The sequence below is a fragment of the Hemiscyllium ocellatum genome, chromosome 6 (assembly GCF_020745735.1).
Source record: "Hemiscyllium ocellatum isolate sHemOce1 chromosome 6, sHemOce1.pat.X.cur, whole genome shotgun sequence".
Taxonomy (NCBI): domain Eukaryota; kingdom Metazoa; phylum Chordata; class Chondrichthyes; order Orectolobiformes; family Hemiscylliidae; genus Hemiscyllium; species Hemiscyllium ocellatum.
The window spans coordinates 97,421,330-97,438,993 of record NC_083406.1 but is presented as its reverse complement, the minus strand read 5'-3'; the positions used below and the strand labels follow the sequence as shown (position 1 = coordinate 97,438,993).

Below are 17,664 nucleotides of genomic sequence, written 5' to 3'. Positions count from 1 at the left end.
AGCACATAACCTAGTGAAAGGTATGCTTACAATCCATGTGTGGTATAGTCTGCCAGATTAGGTAATTATATCAAAATAGTGGGATTATTCAACACGCAACTATCCTAAAATGGGAGAGTTGAAGCAGTAAAAAGCTAACCAGCCTTTCCGTGTCCCTGACTTTCCTAATGTTCTTCATTGTGATCACCAAGATTAGAGAAATACTAATTTCATATCTGATCGCGTCATCCCTGTCTTTCTGTCTCTCTGCCAAGATGAAGCAGACTACTTCAATGCACATTCCACTCAGCAAGTTTGTTGAAAACAATAGAATCTCTAATGAACAAAGTCAAATGTAATGTTTGTTAATACAAAGATACAAATAGGTTTGTGATCAGTTATTTTGCAAGATTAGTTAAGATTTTTAAAAAATACTTAATTTATAAACCAAATGTTATCACCACTTCACAAAAATTAATCCTTTTCATTGTAAGAGATATTTGACATTTACCTCTTTGACTTCTTTGAACACACGTACAAATTCTTCATTAATGGACAGGCTACGCCGTTCTATGTCTCCTCGCAGATTTCTCCTGGTGCGTAAACTATTCTCAGTGAAGAATACAGATAAAGCTTTAAGAGCCTCCAACATATCCTGTGAATTGAGAAAAACACATTTTAATTTATGACATTTACTGTGTTGAGAAATAATAAATTATGGTTGAAGAGCTGACTGCCTTGTCTTTGCTGACCTTGCTATGAGGAGCTATATTAAATCTGTTGCAAAGCAGCGTGTTTATGTTATCATGGTTTTGGACTTGAATTTAAAGTTATGAGTATAATGAATAACAAACACAGCAGCATCCATTCATAAGGTGAAATATCTGGAAGAACAATTCCTTTAAGATTTTATATTCCTTTGCAGTACATTTTCATTATTTTTAAAATTAAATGTACGTTTCTCATCTATACTACATGTTAAGTAAATAAACCTGTTGTTAAAAAAAACTATCAATAACACAGATTTTAGCAAAAGAGCAAGTATAATGCAAGGGCTTTATAAGAAGGTCATTTCCAAGAATTTGGGGCTTGTCTATGAGAAATTTGTCAAAGCAAGACCTATAGGAAGTGAAATCAATGAAATCCTTGGAGAAACATGAATCACAGGCAAATCATTATTTACTTAGAAATTCCTACATCAAACTACAGCCTCTATGAATCACTGTCACAAATTAAAGTATCACAGAGAATTAATGTACTTTATTGAAAAGTAGGTAATAAGAATTTCAAAACTTTATTGATTGCAGGCTTAATGAATGTTGCTTTTCCTGTAGCAGTGATAAATCTAGTTAAATGCCTAGCTACTTCAAAAACAATTCAACAACCCAAGGTCTCAATGCACCAAGTACCTACGACACACAAGTCAAGACAATTCTTGGGTAAGGCTTTGACAATCTTCTGTTAGCTGAGGTCAGACAGCTGATTATAGGTAAACTGCATATGCCTTTGTTTTGAGTTGACACTGAATTCTTCACCATACAAAATGACCCTGGATAACAAGTACTTTTGGACAAGATCAGTTCAGGTATGCAAGCCCCAATATGAATGACCTGTTGACACTTACTATCAAAGCCTCACACTTGGTTGGGTGAGTACGTCTCAGAAAGGCAGAGGGGAGTTGTCAAAAACACATAATCTACTGTCAGTCCATTTCACACGTTTTCATCCATTTTAGTGAAATCTATATAAACGTACAGCTCCAAAAGTGAAACACATCGAGAGACCCAAATAACTTGCATGACAAAATGCACAAGCATTCTGAAACACAATGCACTTGCAAATTACAGACAGACAATCTTTAATGCACAGGACATAACTTGTCACAAAGTTGTGTATCTTAAACATGCAGTGAATGGAGTAAACACGTTCCCCATGGTTTTCTTTCTACCTTCAAATTATCATGAGGTCAGTGTGCGCCGTCAGAGCAAAGCAGCAGCACGTATTATAAAAGAAAGGAGTTTTGTGAAATGGGGTGGATTTTTTTGCCTAGCCTGCATAGCAACAGCAACACTGCTCTATCTCCAGGGTAGAATACAACATTTCTGTATTATTTATTGTTTATAGAAGCTAGCAATAAAATTTCCCACTTTATTGATGATGTTTACAGCATATACAATGACCATTTTGAAATTAAAGACACCTGCAAATTGATGACAGCTGCTGTCAGTTCTGAACGTATCTGTAATGTACAGGTTTCATTGAAGCTTAAGGTAACTACAGCATATCTCGCGAGGGAGGGTAAAAGAAAATCACGATTCATGATCCCAGGAAAGTGAACTTGAGAACAGGATTAACTTTGGCTTGAATATCCTCCCAGATCAAACTGTCAACACTTCCTGTATAGAATTACCGGAGAAGAATCACCATTATGTGATGAGGTATCAAAGGATTGGCATTGTCCTTGGAACCATGCAACAGGAGTAGTATACACTGGTGGCAAAGGAGACAATATAAATAGTAATTGTGTCAAATCTGTTAAAATACTCTCTATTCATGAGGAAAGGACAGTCCACAATGAATGAAAAGGACTGAGATGGGTTGGAAATATAATATTGAAACGTTTAGAATGGGAGATTGCCTGCCTTTAGGATTGCAAAGCGTTACTACCCAGAAGAACACAGTGATTATTGAAATCAACCGGCTCACAAAAACTGCTCCATTCTGCAACTCCACCATGCAACAAGATCAACAGATAAGTTTAACAGGTACCAAGAACAAGTAAATGTGCATTGCCACAACACAGCTTCAAAAAGTCAGCTCCTCCATCTGCTTCAGTATTTTTCAGAATATGCTTTTAAAAAGTGTTTAAAATGTGATGCAGTGACACAAAATCAAAAGGACTGAACTGACTTAGAGGATTCAATGTTTTTGTCCAGTAGAGGTAGCAGAGACTCTCTTTTCTATGAATGACAAACCTGCCTCTTAATATATTTGTATAATTGTCAATAAAAATCAAGAACACACAGAACCATTACCACAGAATTATGAAGAATCTACTGCTGGCACAAATTTTTTTCTTCTGGTTTTCCTTCATTATTCATTGCCACGGCAGCAACACGCCATGCAATACAGTCTGACATGTGACACAATACCTCCGACATGTTTCTTAAGAGCTTATTCTTCTGAGTAGCAATGGTCCTTAATCATAGTCATAGAGATGTACAGCACAGAAACAGACCCTTTGGTCCAACTCATCCATGCTGACCAGATATCCTAAATAAATCTAGTCCCATTTGTCAGCATTTGGCCCATATTCCTCTAAATCTTTTCAATTCACATACTCATCCAGATGCCTTTTAAATGTTGTAATTATATCAGCCTCCACCACTTCCTCTCTACATCTGCACCACCCTCTACTTGTAAAATTAGCCCCTTAGGTCCCTCCTCCCACCTTAAAGCTAAACCCTCTAGTCTAAGACTGCTCTACCCCAGGGAAAATCCTTGTCTTTTTACTGGATTAGTGGTGCTGGAAGAGCACAGCAGTTCAGGCAGCATCCAAGGAGCAGCGAAAATCAACGTTTCGGGCAAAAGCCCTTCATCAGGAATATCTTTTTACGTTGTCTATTTACCATATCCATGCACCTCATGATTTTATAAACCTCTATAAGGTCACCTCTCAGCCTCTGATGCTCGAGGGAAAATAGTCCCACAGCCTACTCAGCTTCTCCCTCCAGTTCAAATCCTCCAACCCTCGCAACATCTTTTCTGTATACTTTCAAGTTTCATAACATCCTTCCTGTATCAGGGAGACCAGAATTGCAGTCATCATTCCAAAAGCGCCTAATCAACGTCCTACGTACCCATAACATGACCTCCCAACTCCGACAGGCGAAAGTGGGCACTGCAGATGCTGGAGATTAGAGACAAGATTCAAGGAGTGCTAGAAAAGCACAGCAGGTCAGGCAGCATCCGAGGAGCAGCAAAATCGACTTTTCGGGGAAATGCCCTTCATCAAGAATGGGCCTGATGAAGGACTTTTGCCCGAAACATTGATCTTCCTACTCCTCGGATGCTGCCTGCCCTGCTGCATTTTTCCAGCTCTATTGTAATCTCCCAATTCCTATACTCAATGCACTGACCAATAAAGGAAAGCATATCAAACGCCTTCTTCACTATCCTACCTACCTGCAATTCTACTTTCAAGGAGCTATGAACCTGGACTCCAAAGTTTCTTTGTTCAACAACACTCCCAGACCTTACCATTAAATATATAGGTCCTACTCTGATTTGCCTTTCCAAAATGCAGCACCTCACATTTATCTAAATTAAACTGCATTGGCCACTCTTCGGCCCTTTGACCCATCTGACCAAGATCCCCTTACACTAAGGTAACCTGCTTCACTGTCCACTACACCTCAAATTTTGGTATCATCTGCAAACTTACTAACCATATCTCCTATGTTCACATTCAAATCATTTATATAAGTGACAAAAAGCAGTGCACCTAGCACTGATCCTTGTGGCATTCTGCTAGTCACAGGCCTCCAGTCGAAAAAGCAACCCTCCACCACCACCCTCTGTCTTCCACCTTTGAATAAATTCTGTTTTAAAATGGCTATTTCTCCCTGTAGTCCATGTGATCTGACCTTGCTAACCAGTCTACCATGAGGAACCTTGTTGATCGCCATACTGAAGTCCATGTAGATCATGTCCACCTATTTTCCCTCATCAATTCTCTTAGTTACTTCTTCAAAATACTCAAGTTTGTGAAACAATATTTCATACGCACAAAGCCATGTTGACTATCCCTAATCAGCCCTTGCTTTTCCAAATACATGTAAATCCTGTCCCTCAGTATTCCCTCCAACAACTTGCCCACCACCGATGTCAGGCTCACTGGTCGATAGTTCTCTAGCTTTAACTTACTACCTTTCTTATATAGTGGCACCACATTAGCCAACCTCCAGCCTTCCAGCACCTCACCTGTGGCTACTGATAATACAAATATCTCATCATGGGTTTCAGCAATCACTTCCCGAGCTTCACAAAGAGTTCTCGGGTACACCTGATCAAGTACCGGGATTTATCATCCTTTATGCATATTAAGATGTCCAGCATCACCTCCTCTGTATTATGGACATTTTTCATGGCAAACATTATAGATAAATTTGACACTGTCTGACACAGTACTATCAGAATTTTTAAAAAACGCTGGTTTAATTTTAGTAGAGTTAAAACTAATAGCAGTGATCCAAATACTGCTTAGCTGCAATCACTCACTCAGCCAGTTTGGATCTTCCTTATCTGTATGGATATCATGCAGAACCGTACAGTTATTTACTCAGTCAGAGGAGAACTCTCAGAATTTTGCTAATGACTTATGCATGGAATTTTGAGAAGCAATGGTTTAAATTGGAATTATGGACCAGTAACTAAGCACAAACACTGGTTTGAGCTTCTGATATTTTCAAACTATTTACAATAACAATTTTTATGTTTTTGAAACTGAAGTTAACATGTTTCAGAATAGTGGGCTTGCAATATTAGCCAGAACATGCTCAATGTTGCACTGCTGCAAATTTCACTTGTGTCATAATCTTACAGGCTACTAACATTTGAAAAGTGTAACAGATTGGATTACTTTGAGACAACAGGATGTCTGAGAATATAATACACATTGCTCTCATGGTGGTCCCTTCCATCTGGCTTCTCTCTCAAGATTATTGCTTTCCACATACCTTGTTCTTTCTACTACTCCTTTCCATCTGGTTCTCTATCCTGCACACCAAGTAACCCCTCACTTGCAGCTACAGGCTGTTTCCTCAAGTCATTCTGTTTCCCAATCAATCAAACGGCTGAAAGATCTACTTTATTTTCCAGCAGTAAAAAGAACGAAAGCATTTATGTTACCATCAAAATCATCATTTATTTTGAACAGGAATAAATGTATTATCTAGGCTAGCAATACATTTTTAATACCAAAATAGTCCCTTCAGTTTTCCCTTAAACACAACATATTTATTTAAAATTATGAACATATGCCTGTAATATGTTTTAGGTGGTGATAAAACTCTCCACTTTAAGTGTTCAAATGCATCAATTTTGATTTCATTACAGACTTTCTCCAGCAATAAGTGGCACTTGAACAATCACAAGAAAGGTTAAATTTGAGGAGCTAACAGGTTTGTGCTGTGAACAATGGATATATAAAAGTATTTGCCTAAATTATTTGCATAAGTAGGTGTTAAAAATGCTTTCAAAAGTGGCAGATCGTTTTTCCATTCCTCATAGTACTTCACACAGTATAGTACAAAGCAAGAAAATACTTTGTCTGTAATCTGGTCCATCCAGAGTCAATACTATTTCTAGTGTACTTTTCAAAACAAACCAAATATAATTCTTATCTCTCCCAAGGCTCAGCAATGAACAAATATCCACAAGCTTCAGTGCACTCACCTATTTTCCTTTTTAGGCCCAGTCTGACCCAGGCTTTCCAATTGCCCATAATACTCTAAAAATGTGTGATCACTTCATGTGACATATTCTCAATGATCTTAAAATTAGAACTGAAGAAAGTGAGGGTCACTATCTTCTGTCACTTCAATCCAAAAGAGGCATCAGCAATCCCTTAATTTCTAAATTAAAAATCATTGTACTTTAATAAGACAGTCATTGATCTAGTCGTATTATCACAAGACTATTAATCCAGAGACCTAGGCAGTGTTCTGGGGATGCAGGTTCAAATCCCACCATGGCAGATGGTAGAATTTAAATTCAATAAAAAAAAAGTTTTGGATTAAGAATTTAATGATGACCGTGAAACTGCTGCCAATTGTTGGAAAAACCCATGTGGTTTATTAATGTCTTTTAGGAAAGGAAATCTGTTACTGCAGACCCAAAGTAATGTGGTAGGATTTCAACTGGCAATTAGGGATGAGCAATAAATACCATCCTGGCCAATAATATCCACATCCCGTGAATGAATAAATTTCTTTAAAAATTCTTCAGTGGCTCTCACGTGCCAAATTTGTTTCTTTATTTATGCGAGAGAAGCAAAACCTGCTCTTTGGAAGGAAGTGTCTTTATAATATCATTCACTGGGCTCTTGTGACAAAGTGATAGCGCCCCTATCGCTGAGCCAGGAGGCCTGGATTCTAGTCCCACTGTCTCCAGAAGGATGCAATAACATTTTTCAACAGACTGGAAAAAGCTTAAAGTTAATTCCATGTTACATTATCAAGCTGCATAGTTTGAGTACTCAATCCACAGGCTTGATCACTCTTGAGTTCCAAAGAAAATCAGCAGTCACACAATTGCATAAGCTGTGCTGTAATAAATCAAGATAAGATTACAGTGACATGGGTCAATTGGTTGAAGAGTGGCAGGTGGAATTTACACTGGATAAATGCAGAGGATTGCATTTTGGTAAAACAAACAAAGATAAGACTAATACAATTAAAAGTAAGGGCAAGAAGACCAGAGAGAGCCAGGGGTTTTGGTACATAATTCGTTGAAGTTTGTATCACATATAAATAGGGTGGTTAAGAAGTCATTTTGCAGGTTTGTCTTTATTGCTCAGACCTTTGAGTAGAGTTGGGACATTGTATTGAGGCCTATTCTGAAGTACTGTGTCCAATTCTGGTCGCCCTAATTTACCAAGATGTTGCCTGGAATTGAAGGTTTGAGTTTGAAGGACAGGTTGGATAGACTGGGGTGTTTCTCACTGGAGCTTAGGAGGTTGAGAGGTGACCTTATACGGATTTATAAAATTTTGACAGGTGGACATAAAGAAAATGGCAGGCAGCTTTTCCCCAGGGTGGGAGATTTCAAGACTAGGGGGCATATTCTTAAGGTGAGAGGAGGAAGTTTTAAGATAGACATGAGGGGCAACATTTGTTTTAAAACACAAAGATTGGTTCATGTGTGGAATGAACTTCCAGAGGAAGTGGTGGATACAGGTACGGTTACAAAGTTTAAAAGACATCTAGATAAGTGCATGAATGTGAAATATTGGGAGGGATATGGGCCAAGCACGGAGGTGGGACAATTTAGTTTGGGATTGTGGTTAGCATAGCCCAGTTGAATCAAAGGGTCTGCTTCCGTGCTATCTGCAAAGCAGTGGTAATAAATACTATCACTACATACAGGTATGTAAAATTTTCTTCAACTTTTTCTATCTGTGCATTAAATTCTTAGGATCATTCAGCCCCTCAAGCCTGCCTCACCATTCATTATGATCATATCTGATCTGTATCCAAACTCTATCCCCTCCAGATGAGATCAATTTCCCTCAATAGCCTTGGATAGCATAAATCTACTGACCACAGGTTTTCATTTTTATTGAGCTAGCACTGATTGTTTTTCCTATGGTAGATTTCCACACTTCTAGCAGAAAATGCACAAAAATGTGTTGCCTAACTCCTCTCCGGAATCTACTGGGTTTAATAAACATGACCTATCATTGACAAATCCATGCTGGCTCTCGTAAATCTGTTCAAATTTCTTAAAGTACTCAGTCACTCAGCCATCAAATATAGATTCCAATAGCTACTTATTAGGAGGTTATAAACATCTTTTTAATACTATATATTGACAATATATCAGAACTGTCAATACAGAAGAGTTAGGAGTGATAGTTATGTCAGAGTGTGTGACACTGCAAACCCATTTAAACACTGGGTAACTTTTATAGTCACTGCATTATACAGAGATGCTTTCATAGCATCATTACGGAATAGGAGTAAGCTGTTCAGAATATCATGGCTATGCGAGCTATGGACAACATTTGGTCAGTCCCATTCTCCAGCTCTGTCTCCAAAACCCTACAAGTTTACTTCTTTCAAGTGTCCATCTAATTTTATTTTGAAATTATTTGTAATCTCGGTTTCCACAATTCTCATAAGCAACATATTCCATGTCATGATCACTCACTATGTAACTCATCCTCCACTGAAATCTTATCTGAAAATGTACACGTCCCTGAGTCCCATATAATCAAATAAGAAAAACAGCTTTTCTCTGTTCACCTTGTCTAAAAATACTATCTTGTCTGACTCAATTGCCTTTGCTCCATTCCAACTCTGTAGCCAAGATCTCTCGTCAATACCAACCATACCAGCAAATCTCTTTTGCACTCTCTCAAGCACCCCGTATCCTTCTTAAAATGTGGGGACCAGAACAGGATAAAGCTGAAGCCTAGCCAGAGGTTTATAAAGGTTCAGGATAATCTCCCTGCTTTCATACTCAGTACCTCTTATGAAGACCAGATGCATAATTATTCTCAGTATGTACAGCCTCTTTCAAATGGTTTGTGTACTTTAGTACTTTCTACTTTCACATCAAGCAGGATGAAAGAGGAGGAGGATGAAGACTAATCAGAAGGCTAAACTGAATTATTGTACAAATTATCTTCAAAGAAGCTGACAAAAAGAAAAAAAAAAGCCGGTAGGTTGCTCCAAACAACTGACCCACTGGTTTCAAAATAGGCAGAGTACTGACCGTACTTAATCAGTCTGTGTTTGCAAAGCTCAGACCATAACACGTAACATCAGATGTAATTCTGCAAATGAGCAACACATGCTGAGCAATCCCAAGTATGCTAAGAACTACACTGTAATAAAGTTATAATTCTAGTTTGTGCTAGCAAGGTGACACACTTACACTTGTTAGAAGCTACATATCCATCTGCAAGGACCTGTCCTCTGTAGGACAAATGGAACATGTCCATGCATTGCATGCCTTTTTTTAATTAAAGCCTCAGTAATTCTTTGTGCATTCTACATGCTCAACCAGAGTCGATTTGCTGAGGCCATCAGCAATTTTTTTTTGTGCAACATAAATTGTTATTCCCTTTCAAAATCTTGTGTCATTCAGATGAGCCAAGATGAAAAGTTTTAACAGCATTTCCCTTTAGACAGCATTATTTTATAGTTCTTGCACATCATTATCATTCCTCCACAGCTTGCTCATCACTCTGTCTTGCACTACCCAGAAGCCTACAGAATTCATCCCCAGTAATGAGACTAAATCTTTGTTGCTTCTCAACTCTAGTTGGTTGGAATCCATTTGGTTAATGTCATCCTCTGTTTCTAGCACTACAGTCTCTAATCAGTAATGCTATCCCACCTCCATTTTCCCTTCCCTATCTTTTCTGAACACTGTGGCCCCATTTGTTAAGCTACTCGACCTCACCATTTTTAAGTCCCATTTCCATGAATGCCACATTACCATATTTCCACAAGGCAATTGCAAATTATAGCTGACCAATCTTCATCACAGAGGAAATCACCATTAAACTTTACAAACTTTCTACAAATACAACAGCAATGTCATCTACTCCTACCTTCGGAATAGAAAAAAATAATTCCTGAGATCCCAAAAAGCACAATAGAAAAATTAACACCAAGTGTTACAATTGACAGTGGAGGAATGCACGTCTCTCTCCCTCACTCCAGTTCCCCTGTTCAACTAATGCTTGTACTTTTGATATTTTATAGCAGCACTTGTTGTTGCCTTACTATGTGCTGCAGGCAGACTACACCCATTATTGCAAAATCACCTTTGGCAAGGTTTATCAGTAAAACAGCCAACTTTCTTACAATTTTCTAATAAAGAGCTTGGGTAAGTTGGGTTTTGACTCATTGCAGTTTAGAAGAATGAGAGGTGGGTCGTAATGAAAAATATAAGGTTCTTAGAAGGATTTGAAAGGATTGAAGCAGAGTGGTTCTTCCCACTTGTCAGAGTCCAAGACCAAAGGGGATATTGAAGTAAGGGGTCGCATATTTAAGACAAAGATGATGAAGTAATTTTTTTCACACTGTGGAATTCTTTGCCGCAGAATGCTGTAGAGGCAATGTTCTAAGTACATTCAAGGCTGAGATAGACAGATTTGTAGTCAATAAGGGATTCAAAGATTACGGGATTAAGACAGGAGAGTGATGTTGAGGATTACCAAATTAGCCATAATCTCATTGATTAGCAGAGCAGACTCATGGGCTGAATGGCCTACTTCTGCTTCAATCTCTTCTGATCTAACGGCAATTTTATAAACAGAGCCTCTAGTTATTGTAAGTGGTCCTTCCAAGTTTCATTGTCAGACAGCACATTGCATTACATCACACAGTTAGGTATACAGGCTACTACTGTTACGGATCAGACCACAGTCCCTCAAAATATATTAAGAAGGTAATCTAGACCCTAACCTTTTTTTTTTACAGGCAAGTGTAAGGCGTTGTGTTCCAGATGCAATTTCATTGATCAAACTTGAAGTCAGGCAGAACAGTTTTTACACTACAGTTAAAATACAGACAAAAATAGAAATAAAAGAATTGGTTTAACTGTAATCCTACCAAAATACTTAAAATAATAAATATATTAATTATTAATTAACTGTTCCAAGATAGTAATATCTCATAAACACATACTTGACAAAAGCAAATTCAGTAAAACAGTGTCTCACATGCAATTCCAGCAGGAAGAGAACAATAGCTTTTAGCTGTAATGGAGAGAGGAATACAAACTTCCACAGCCAGCTTCAACACCTTAGTAACTGCACAAAGCTAAAACTAAAAATCCTGGTGCTGTAGGAGCTTGACCCCACCCATCCAGGCTGCTTCTATTGTTCCAAATTTTAAGAAAAGCCCCAAGGCCTCAAGTTTTATTGGCCTTGAGCAGACTGCTCAGACTCTCTATCTCAACCTTTCTTCATAAGAACAAAAACAAGGACAAAGTACACCTCTTAAAGCCATAGTATCGTCACAGTTACTGGTCTCTGGAAAATTGTAGCCCAAATGGAATCACTCAGCACTAAAAAGTACTGTCTGGTGTGACAACAGCCTACATATCTTTTGCTTTGGGTATTAAAGGAACCTACCAATGTCTCTTTTAAAATTGTATTTTGGCAAAACATTTGGCACTGACAATAATAGTCTTCCAAGTGAGCATTTGGATTGGAGCCTGCCTTTATTACTGTATTGTCCTTTCCATATCTTACACAGAATCCAACTGAACCCTCACGTTTCAGCATGAATACACTGGAGACCTCCAGCAACTTTGACGGAGTTTGATTAGGTGGTTTTCCAACATGCATTGGATTTCTGCTTTCACCTGAACCTGTTTTCTGAACTTGAGGGTTAAGGATGCCATTTTGCAGGATAAAATTCTTCCACATCCGCATCATGCTCGGCTCTGGTTAAACATCCTGATTTGTCCCTACAGACTCACTTAAATTCTGAGTGAAGCCTGGTTATGGCTTCTCATTGTTCTTCATCCAAGTATTATGTCTAACATCTCTAACAGCTCAGTGTAGGAATAGTAGGAAGTTCCAATCTGGGAAATGTCCAGGCCTCCCTCTCCTTATCACCCTATCCCTTTCATCCTCCATTGACCTTACTATCTGAGTTACCTACACAGGTTTATCCTCTTCCCAGCATGAACATTATTCAACATATTGATGAGACACAGACAATTGTTTTTCTAGCAATCTGAGGTATCAGTCCAATAATTCCCTTTCTGAATCCTTTTGACTACCTTATTTCGACTACTCATCAATGGTTTCAGCCGTTCGGTCTCTAAAGGCTGTAGTACAAACGCATCATCCCTGGTTGAAATGTTCAGGTCTCGGCATGCTTGTCAGCCTAATTGTTCATGATTCTTTGTGAATCTTTACAATTTTACTGAGCCCCTTTGCATGCTCTTGTGAGCCGCATGCAAAATATACTTACGTAATTTAACATGGAAGATTCAGCCTTCTGCTTTGAAAACTTCATTTTAATTAGTTTTGGAGGCCGTCTTATCTCATATCCATGAACTAACCCAAAAGATCAGAAAGCGGTGGATGAATTCAGTGAATCCAGGGTGACAAACAAAACAAAATGCAATAAAAATGGATGGCACGGTGGCTCAGTGGTTAGCACTGCTGCCTCACAGCGCCAAAGACGCGGGTTCAATTCCCACCTTGGGCAACTGTCTGTGTGGAGTTTGCACATTCTCCCCCTGTCTGCGTGGGTTTCCTCCAGGTGCTCCAGTTTCACCCACAGTCCAATGATGTGCAGGTTAGGTGAACTGGCCATGTTAAATTGTCCCTAGTGTTAGGTGCATTAGTTAGGGGAAATGGGTCTGGGTGGGTTACTCTTTGGAGGGTCGGGTTGGCCTATTTCCACTCTGTAGGGAATCTAATCTAAAACAAAAGTCAACTTATGCATGCTTGGGTCTTTCATATCCCTATGTGTTTCACCTCTGCAATTTCGTGGACTGTCCTTAATATTTTCTAACAATATTTGGGCAGAATCAATCTGATGAACCACATTCTAATCTTCATCTTCAGGTTTGTGACAGCTCTCCACTTCTTCATCAGAATCATAATTTTAATATAATAGCATATTGGAATTCCCACAGCTTGAGTTTTAGTTTGAGCCATTGTGCTACTTTACCTAACTTTGGATCTGCTTGCTGAATCTCAGTCAGAGAAGACTTAATGCACATTTCTTTCAGATTATCCAAATCCCAATGAACACTTCATAATGCCAAAATTTGTCTGCAGTGCAAATGGTCACTTCCTAGAATAGAATTTATTTAATCATTGTTTGAGTCCCTACACATGAAGGAATTATTTCTGGAATCTTTTTCACTACTGCTATCTCAATTCCATTTGGCCTTTCCATACTTATTGGAAAAGCTAACACTTGCATTCCAGACAAAGTATTCCTGAGGAATAGGTTAACTATGTCTACAGGCAAATTGTGGACAATCCATATAATTACTGTTCCAGACATTAGGTCACACTTCAGCTGCTCTCAATACAAAGGTAAGTACACCCCACCAATGTTGTTCATTAAAATCCTGGCATTCAATGACCTCATTTGTGGAAGAGCTACACCTATCCTCAAGAAGAGAGTACAGGCAGCTCCTGTATCCCTACATACAACTTGCTTCATTTGAGAGAAAAGGAATTACTGTTGCATTTCACAAGAATTCTATGTAGCTCTCAGCTACCTTGTTTATCTTCCTCACACTCAGTGTATTTGTACTTGGTCTCACAATCACAGATAGTCTGTTGTACTCTTGGTCAGAATCATTTTCCTTGCATTACAGAGTCATAGAGACGTACAGCATGGAAACAGACCCTTCGGACCAACCCATCCATGCCGACCAGATATCCCAACCCAGTCTAGTCCCAACTGCCAGCACCTGGCCCATATTCCTCCAAACCCTTCCTATTTATATACCCATCCAAATGCCTAAATGTTGCAATTGTACCAGCCTCCACCAGGCTGGCAGCTGACAGCTCATTCCATACACGTACCATCCTCTGCGTGAAAAAGTTGCCCTTTAGGTCTCTTTTATATCTTTCCCCTCTCACCCTAAACCTATGCCCCCTAGTTCTGGATGCCCCAACCCCAGGGAAAAGACTTTGCCTATTTACCCTATCCATGCCCCTCATAATTTTGTAAACCTCTATAAGTTCACCCCTCAGCCTCTAACACTCCAGGGAAAACAGCCCCAGCCTGTTCAGCCTCTTCCTATAGCTCAAATCCTCCAACCCTGGCAACACCCTTTTCTGAACCCTTTCAAGTTTTGCAACATCTTTCCGATAGGAGACCAGAATTGCATGCAATATTCCAACAGTGGCCTAACCAATGTCCGTACAGCCACAACATGACCTTCCAACTCCTGTACTCAATACTCTGACCAATAAAGGAAAGCATACCAAACGCCTTCTTTCACTATCCTATCTACCTGCAACTCCACTTTCAAGGAGCTATGAACCTGCACTCCAAGGTCTCTTTGTTCAGCAACACTCCCTAGGACCTTACCATTAAGTGTATAAGTCCTGCTAAGATTTGCTTTACGAAAATGCAGCACCTCACATTTATCTGAATTAACCTCCATTTGCCACTTCGCAGCCCATTGGCCCATCTGGTCCAGATTCTGTTGAAATCTGAGGTAACCTTCTTCACTGTCCACTACACCTCCAATTTTGGTGTCATCTGCAAACTTACTAACTGTACGTCTTATGCTCGCATCCAAATCATTTATGTAAATGACAAAAAGCAGAGGGCCCAACACCGATCCTTGTGGCACTCCACTGGTCACAGGCCTCCAGTCTGAAAAACAACCCTCCACCACCACCCTCTGTCTTCTACCTTCGAGCCAGTTCTGTATCCAAATGGCTAGTTCTCCCTGTATTCCATTAATTATATGTAACCTGATAGATCCCATGGGTTTACTCTGGAATTTCCAGCAATTTGTTCAAAGGTATCCCACCTCATGGCAATAGAAACTCTTAGGCTTTCAAACATCATTTCCTCCCTCAGCATCCACCTTTATGGCCTGAGATCCAACGTGCTTCAAATTGTCCTTTGTCTCCGGCCACTTGCCTTCCTTTCACCTTCCAACTGTTATTCTTACTGGATTTGTGGTGGCAATGGAAAAAGGCTTTGGATTTGAGGACAAGCTTGTAATCATCAGCCATCACTTTCTAGTATGATCCTGGACCAGTAAGTAATTTTGAGGTCTGACTGCACTTGATTTGGTACATTGATGGACAGCTCAACCAAATATACATCAAATATGTGCAAGTCTGCACTCTTTAACTTGAGGAAGTGACAATGCAATGCATATTCGAGATGGTGATCATTTACCGAATGAAGTTGCTTCTGACATATGAAAAGAAATGTTTTATGTCTAGGCCCTGGGATGGAGAAGTCCAGAACGAGAGGGCATAGGTTTAGGGTTAGAGAGAAAAAAATTTAAAAGAGTCCTAAGGAACAATGTTTTCATGCAGAGGGTGGTGCATGTGTGAAAGTGAGTTGCCACAGGAAGTGGTGAAGGCTGTTACAATTGCAATATTTAAAAGGCATCTGGATGGGTATGTGAATAGGAAGGATTTAGAAGGATATGGGCGACGTGCTGTCAAATGGAGCAAGATGAGGTTAGGCTATCTGGTTAGTGTGGACGAGTTGGACCGAAGGGTCTGTTTCCATGCTGGACATCTCTATAACTCCATGTAAATATCATTCACAGCAAGTGAGAATTAATTGATTTAAACAGCCTTGCACTTTGATAACTTATTCAAACAGATGGAGCTGCATTTCTTCAATCATATTGACATACACGAAGCAGATTACATTTTTAAACTGGAAGAGGTTAGATTGACACTCCTAATCAGTGTCTCTCTGAACCGAAAATAATAATTTTTCAATAGCTACTTATCCCAGAGGCTCTGTAGCTTCTAATGCAGCTTCTAACCTTCGCTGAATGTTTACGAATACAAACCCAGGAAACTTCCTTTCTCTCTAACATAGTTCTCAGTGAACAGATTATGAAGCTGATTATTGGGTGAAGTGAACGAGTCAGTGCATTGACAGCCCCCACCTTGTCACTGTCCAGCCGAGTCTCCAATATTTTATTCAGTTTCCTGGCCAGCGGGTTATTGTTGGTGGCCTCCCTGCCGCCGCTGCTGCTACTGCTGCTACCGCCGACCCCCGTCTCCGGGGTCGGGACCAGGGTAGGACCCGGTGCCTCCACTCTGCACTCAGCCATCTCCCAGGAAACCGGTCTCTCAATCCAGCCGGGGTCCAACTCACCGGAAACCACACAGAAAATACACCCCCCGCAGCAACCTGATACTACACAATGGTTCCGGGGTTGGTGCAGGGGAACGCATTGAGTAGGACACACATATATTACAGAGAGAGATGGGTGAGCCACATGTGGCTAATGGTCCACCCCTGAGCCTGGACAAGAGGATCAGCTGTTATTATGGTTTAATGGTGGCCGATAGCCACAGCCATTGTCAGGTGACACTGTCCTGCCTCTGGGGAGTTGGTTAGCCCAGTTAGTTGGTTTGTGATGCCAACATTGTGCTTTCAATTCCCATGCCAACTGAAGTCACCATGAAGATCTCACCACTCACCTCAGGCATAGTGACCCTCAGGTTAAACTCACCACCAATCGTCTCTCTCTCGCTCTCTCTAGTAATCCTGTGGTATGATCGAGACGTACCCTTCGCTGTTCTCATTGGTTATGTATCCAATTTGTACACCAAATATCATGATTCCAGAGTTAGCTTTCAGAAACAAAGCTAAAAAAAAGCTACTTCGGCTAGATCCTTGAAATGAGTGGCGTTGAAATTATTTAGGCTGAATCAAGACCACGTTTACCGAAGCAGCCTCACTGTTTCTTTTTGAATGTTCAGTCTGAGTAGCTGCATCTCCACATACACTGTTGATGTTTCTGCATTCTGTACAGAGACAGCAGCTCCAGCAGACTGCCCCACCTTCATTTAACATTAATTAACTTTTTAAAAGATTCACCCATGCCATCTTAACCACTACCAGCACGTGAAGACTGCCTGAAAAATAGCTCTCTTAAAGGTACCTTTATCAATCAGAAATCTGTGAAGGAGAATCTCGATGAAGAACAGAAGAAGACATGAATTCAGAGAAAATTGAAAGCTACCTGGTTTTGAGATAAGAAGTTTTGTTTTGTAAATCTTAATTGGGAATTTTATTGGACTAGTATTGTAGAAGGGGAAGGTAAAAGTTAGGTTAGAGGAAGGAGTTATACGTAGTTGTTATTTAGTTATTCTCTGTTATACTTTAGGAAATAAAGTTGTTCATTTTTACTTTAAATAGTTCTTGGCTGATCAAAGTTTCACAGATTGCTGCACAGGATAAATCTTTG

The 17,664-nt window shown here is 39.7% G+C and overlaps 1 protein-coding gene across 1 annotated transcript in view; it reads right to left on the bottom strand.

The window, feature by feature from the left end:
* cog6 (component of oligomeric golgi complex 6) overlaps positions 1-16,561 on the bottom strand; it is a 116,455-nt gene extending 99,894 nt beyond the window's left edge. Inside the window, exons 1-2 of the mRNA XM_060826792.1 lie at positions 16,354-16,561; positions 491-634 (exon numbers count right to left, since the gene is read on the bottom strand). Of these exons, the coding sequence (XP_060682775.1) occupies positions 491-634; positions 16,354-16,521 (312 nt within the window). The 5' untranslated portion in view covers positions 16,522-16,561. The remainder of the gene's footprint in view (positions 1-490; positions 635-16,353) is intronic.
* Between the last annotated feature and the right edge of the window lie 1,103 nt (positions 16,562-17,664).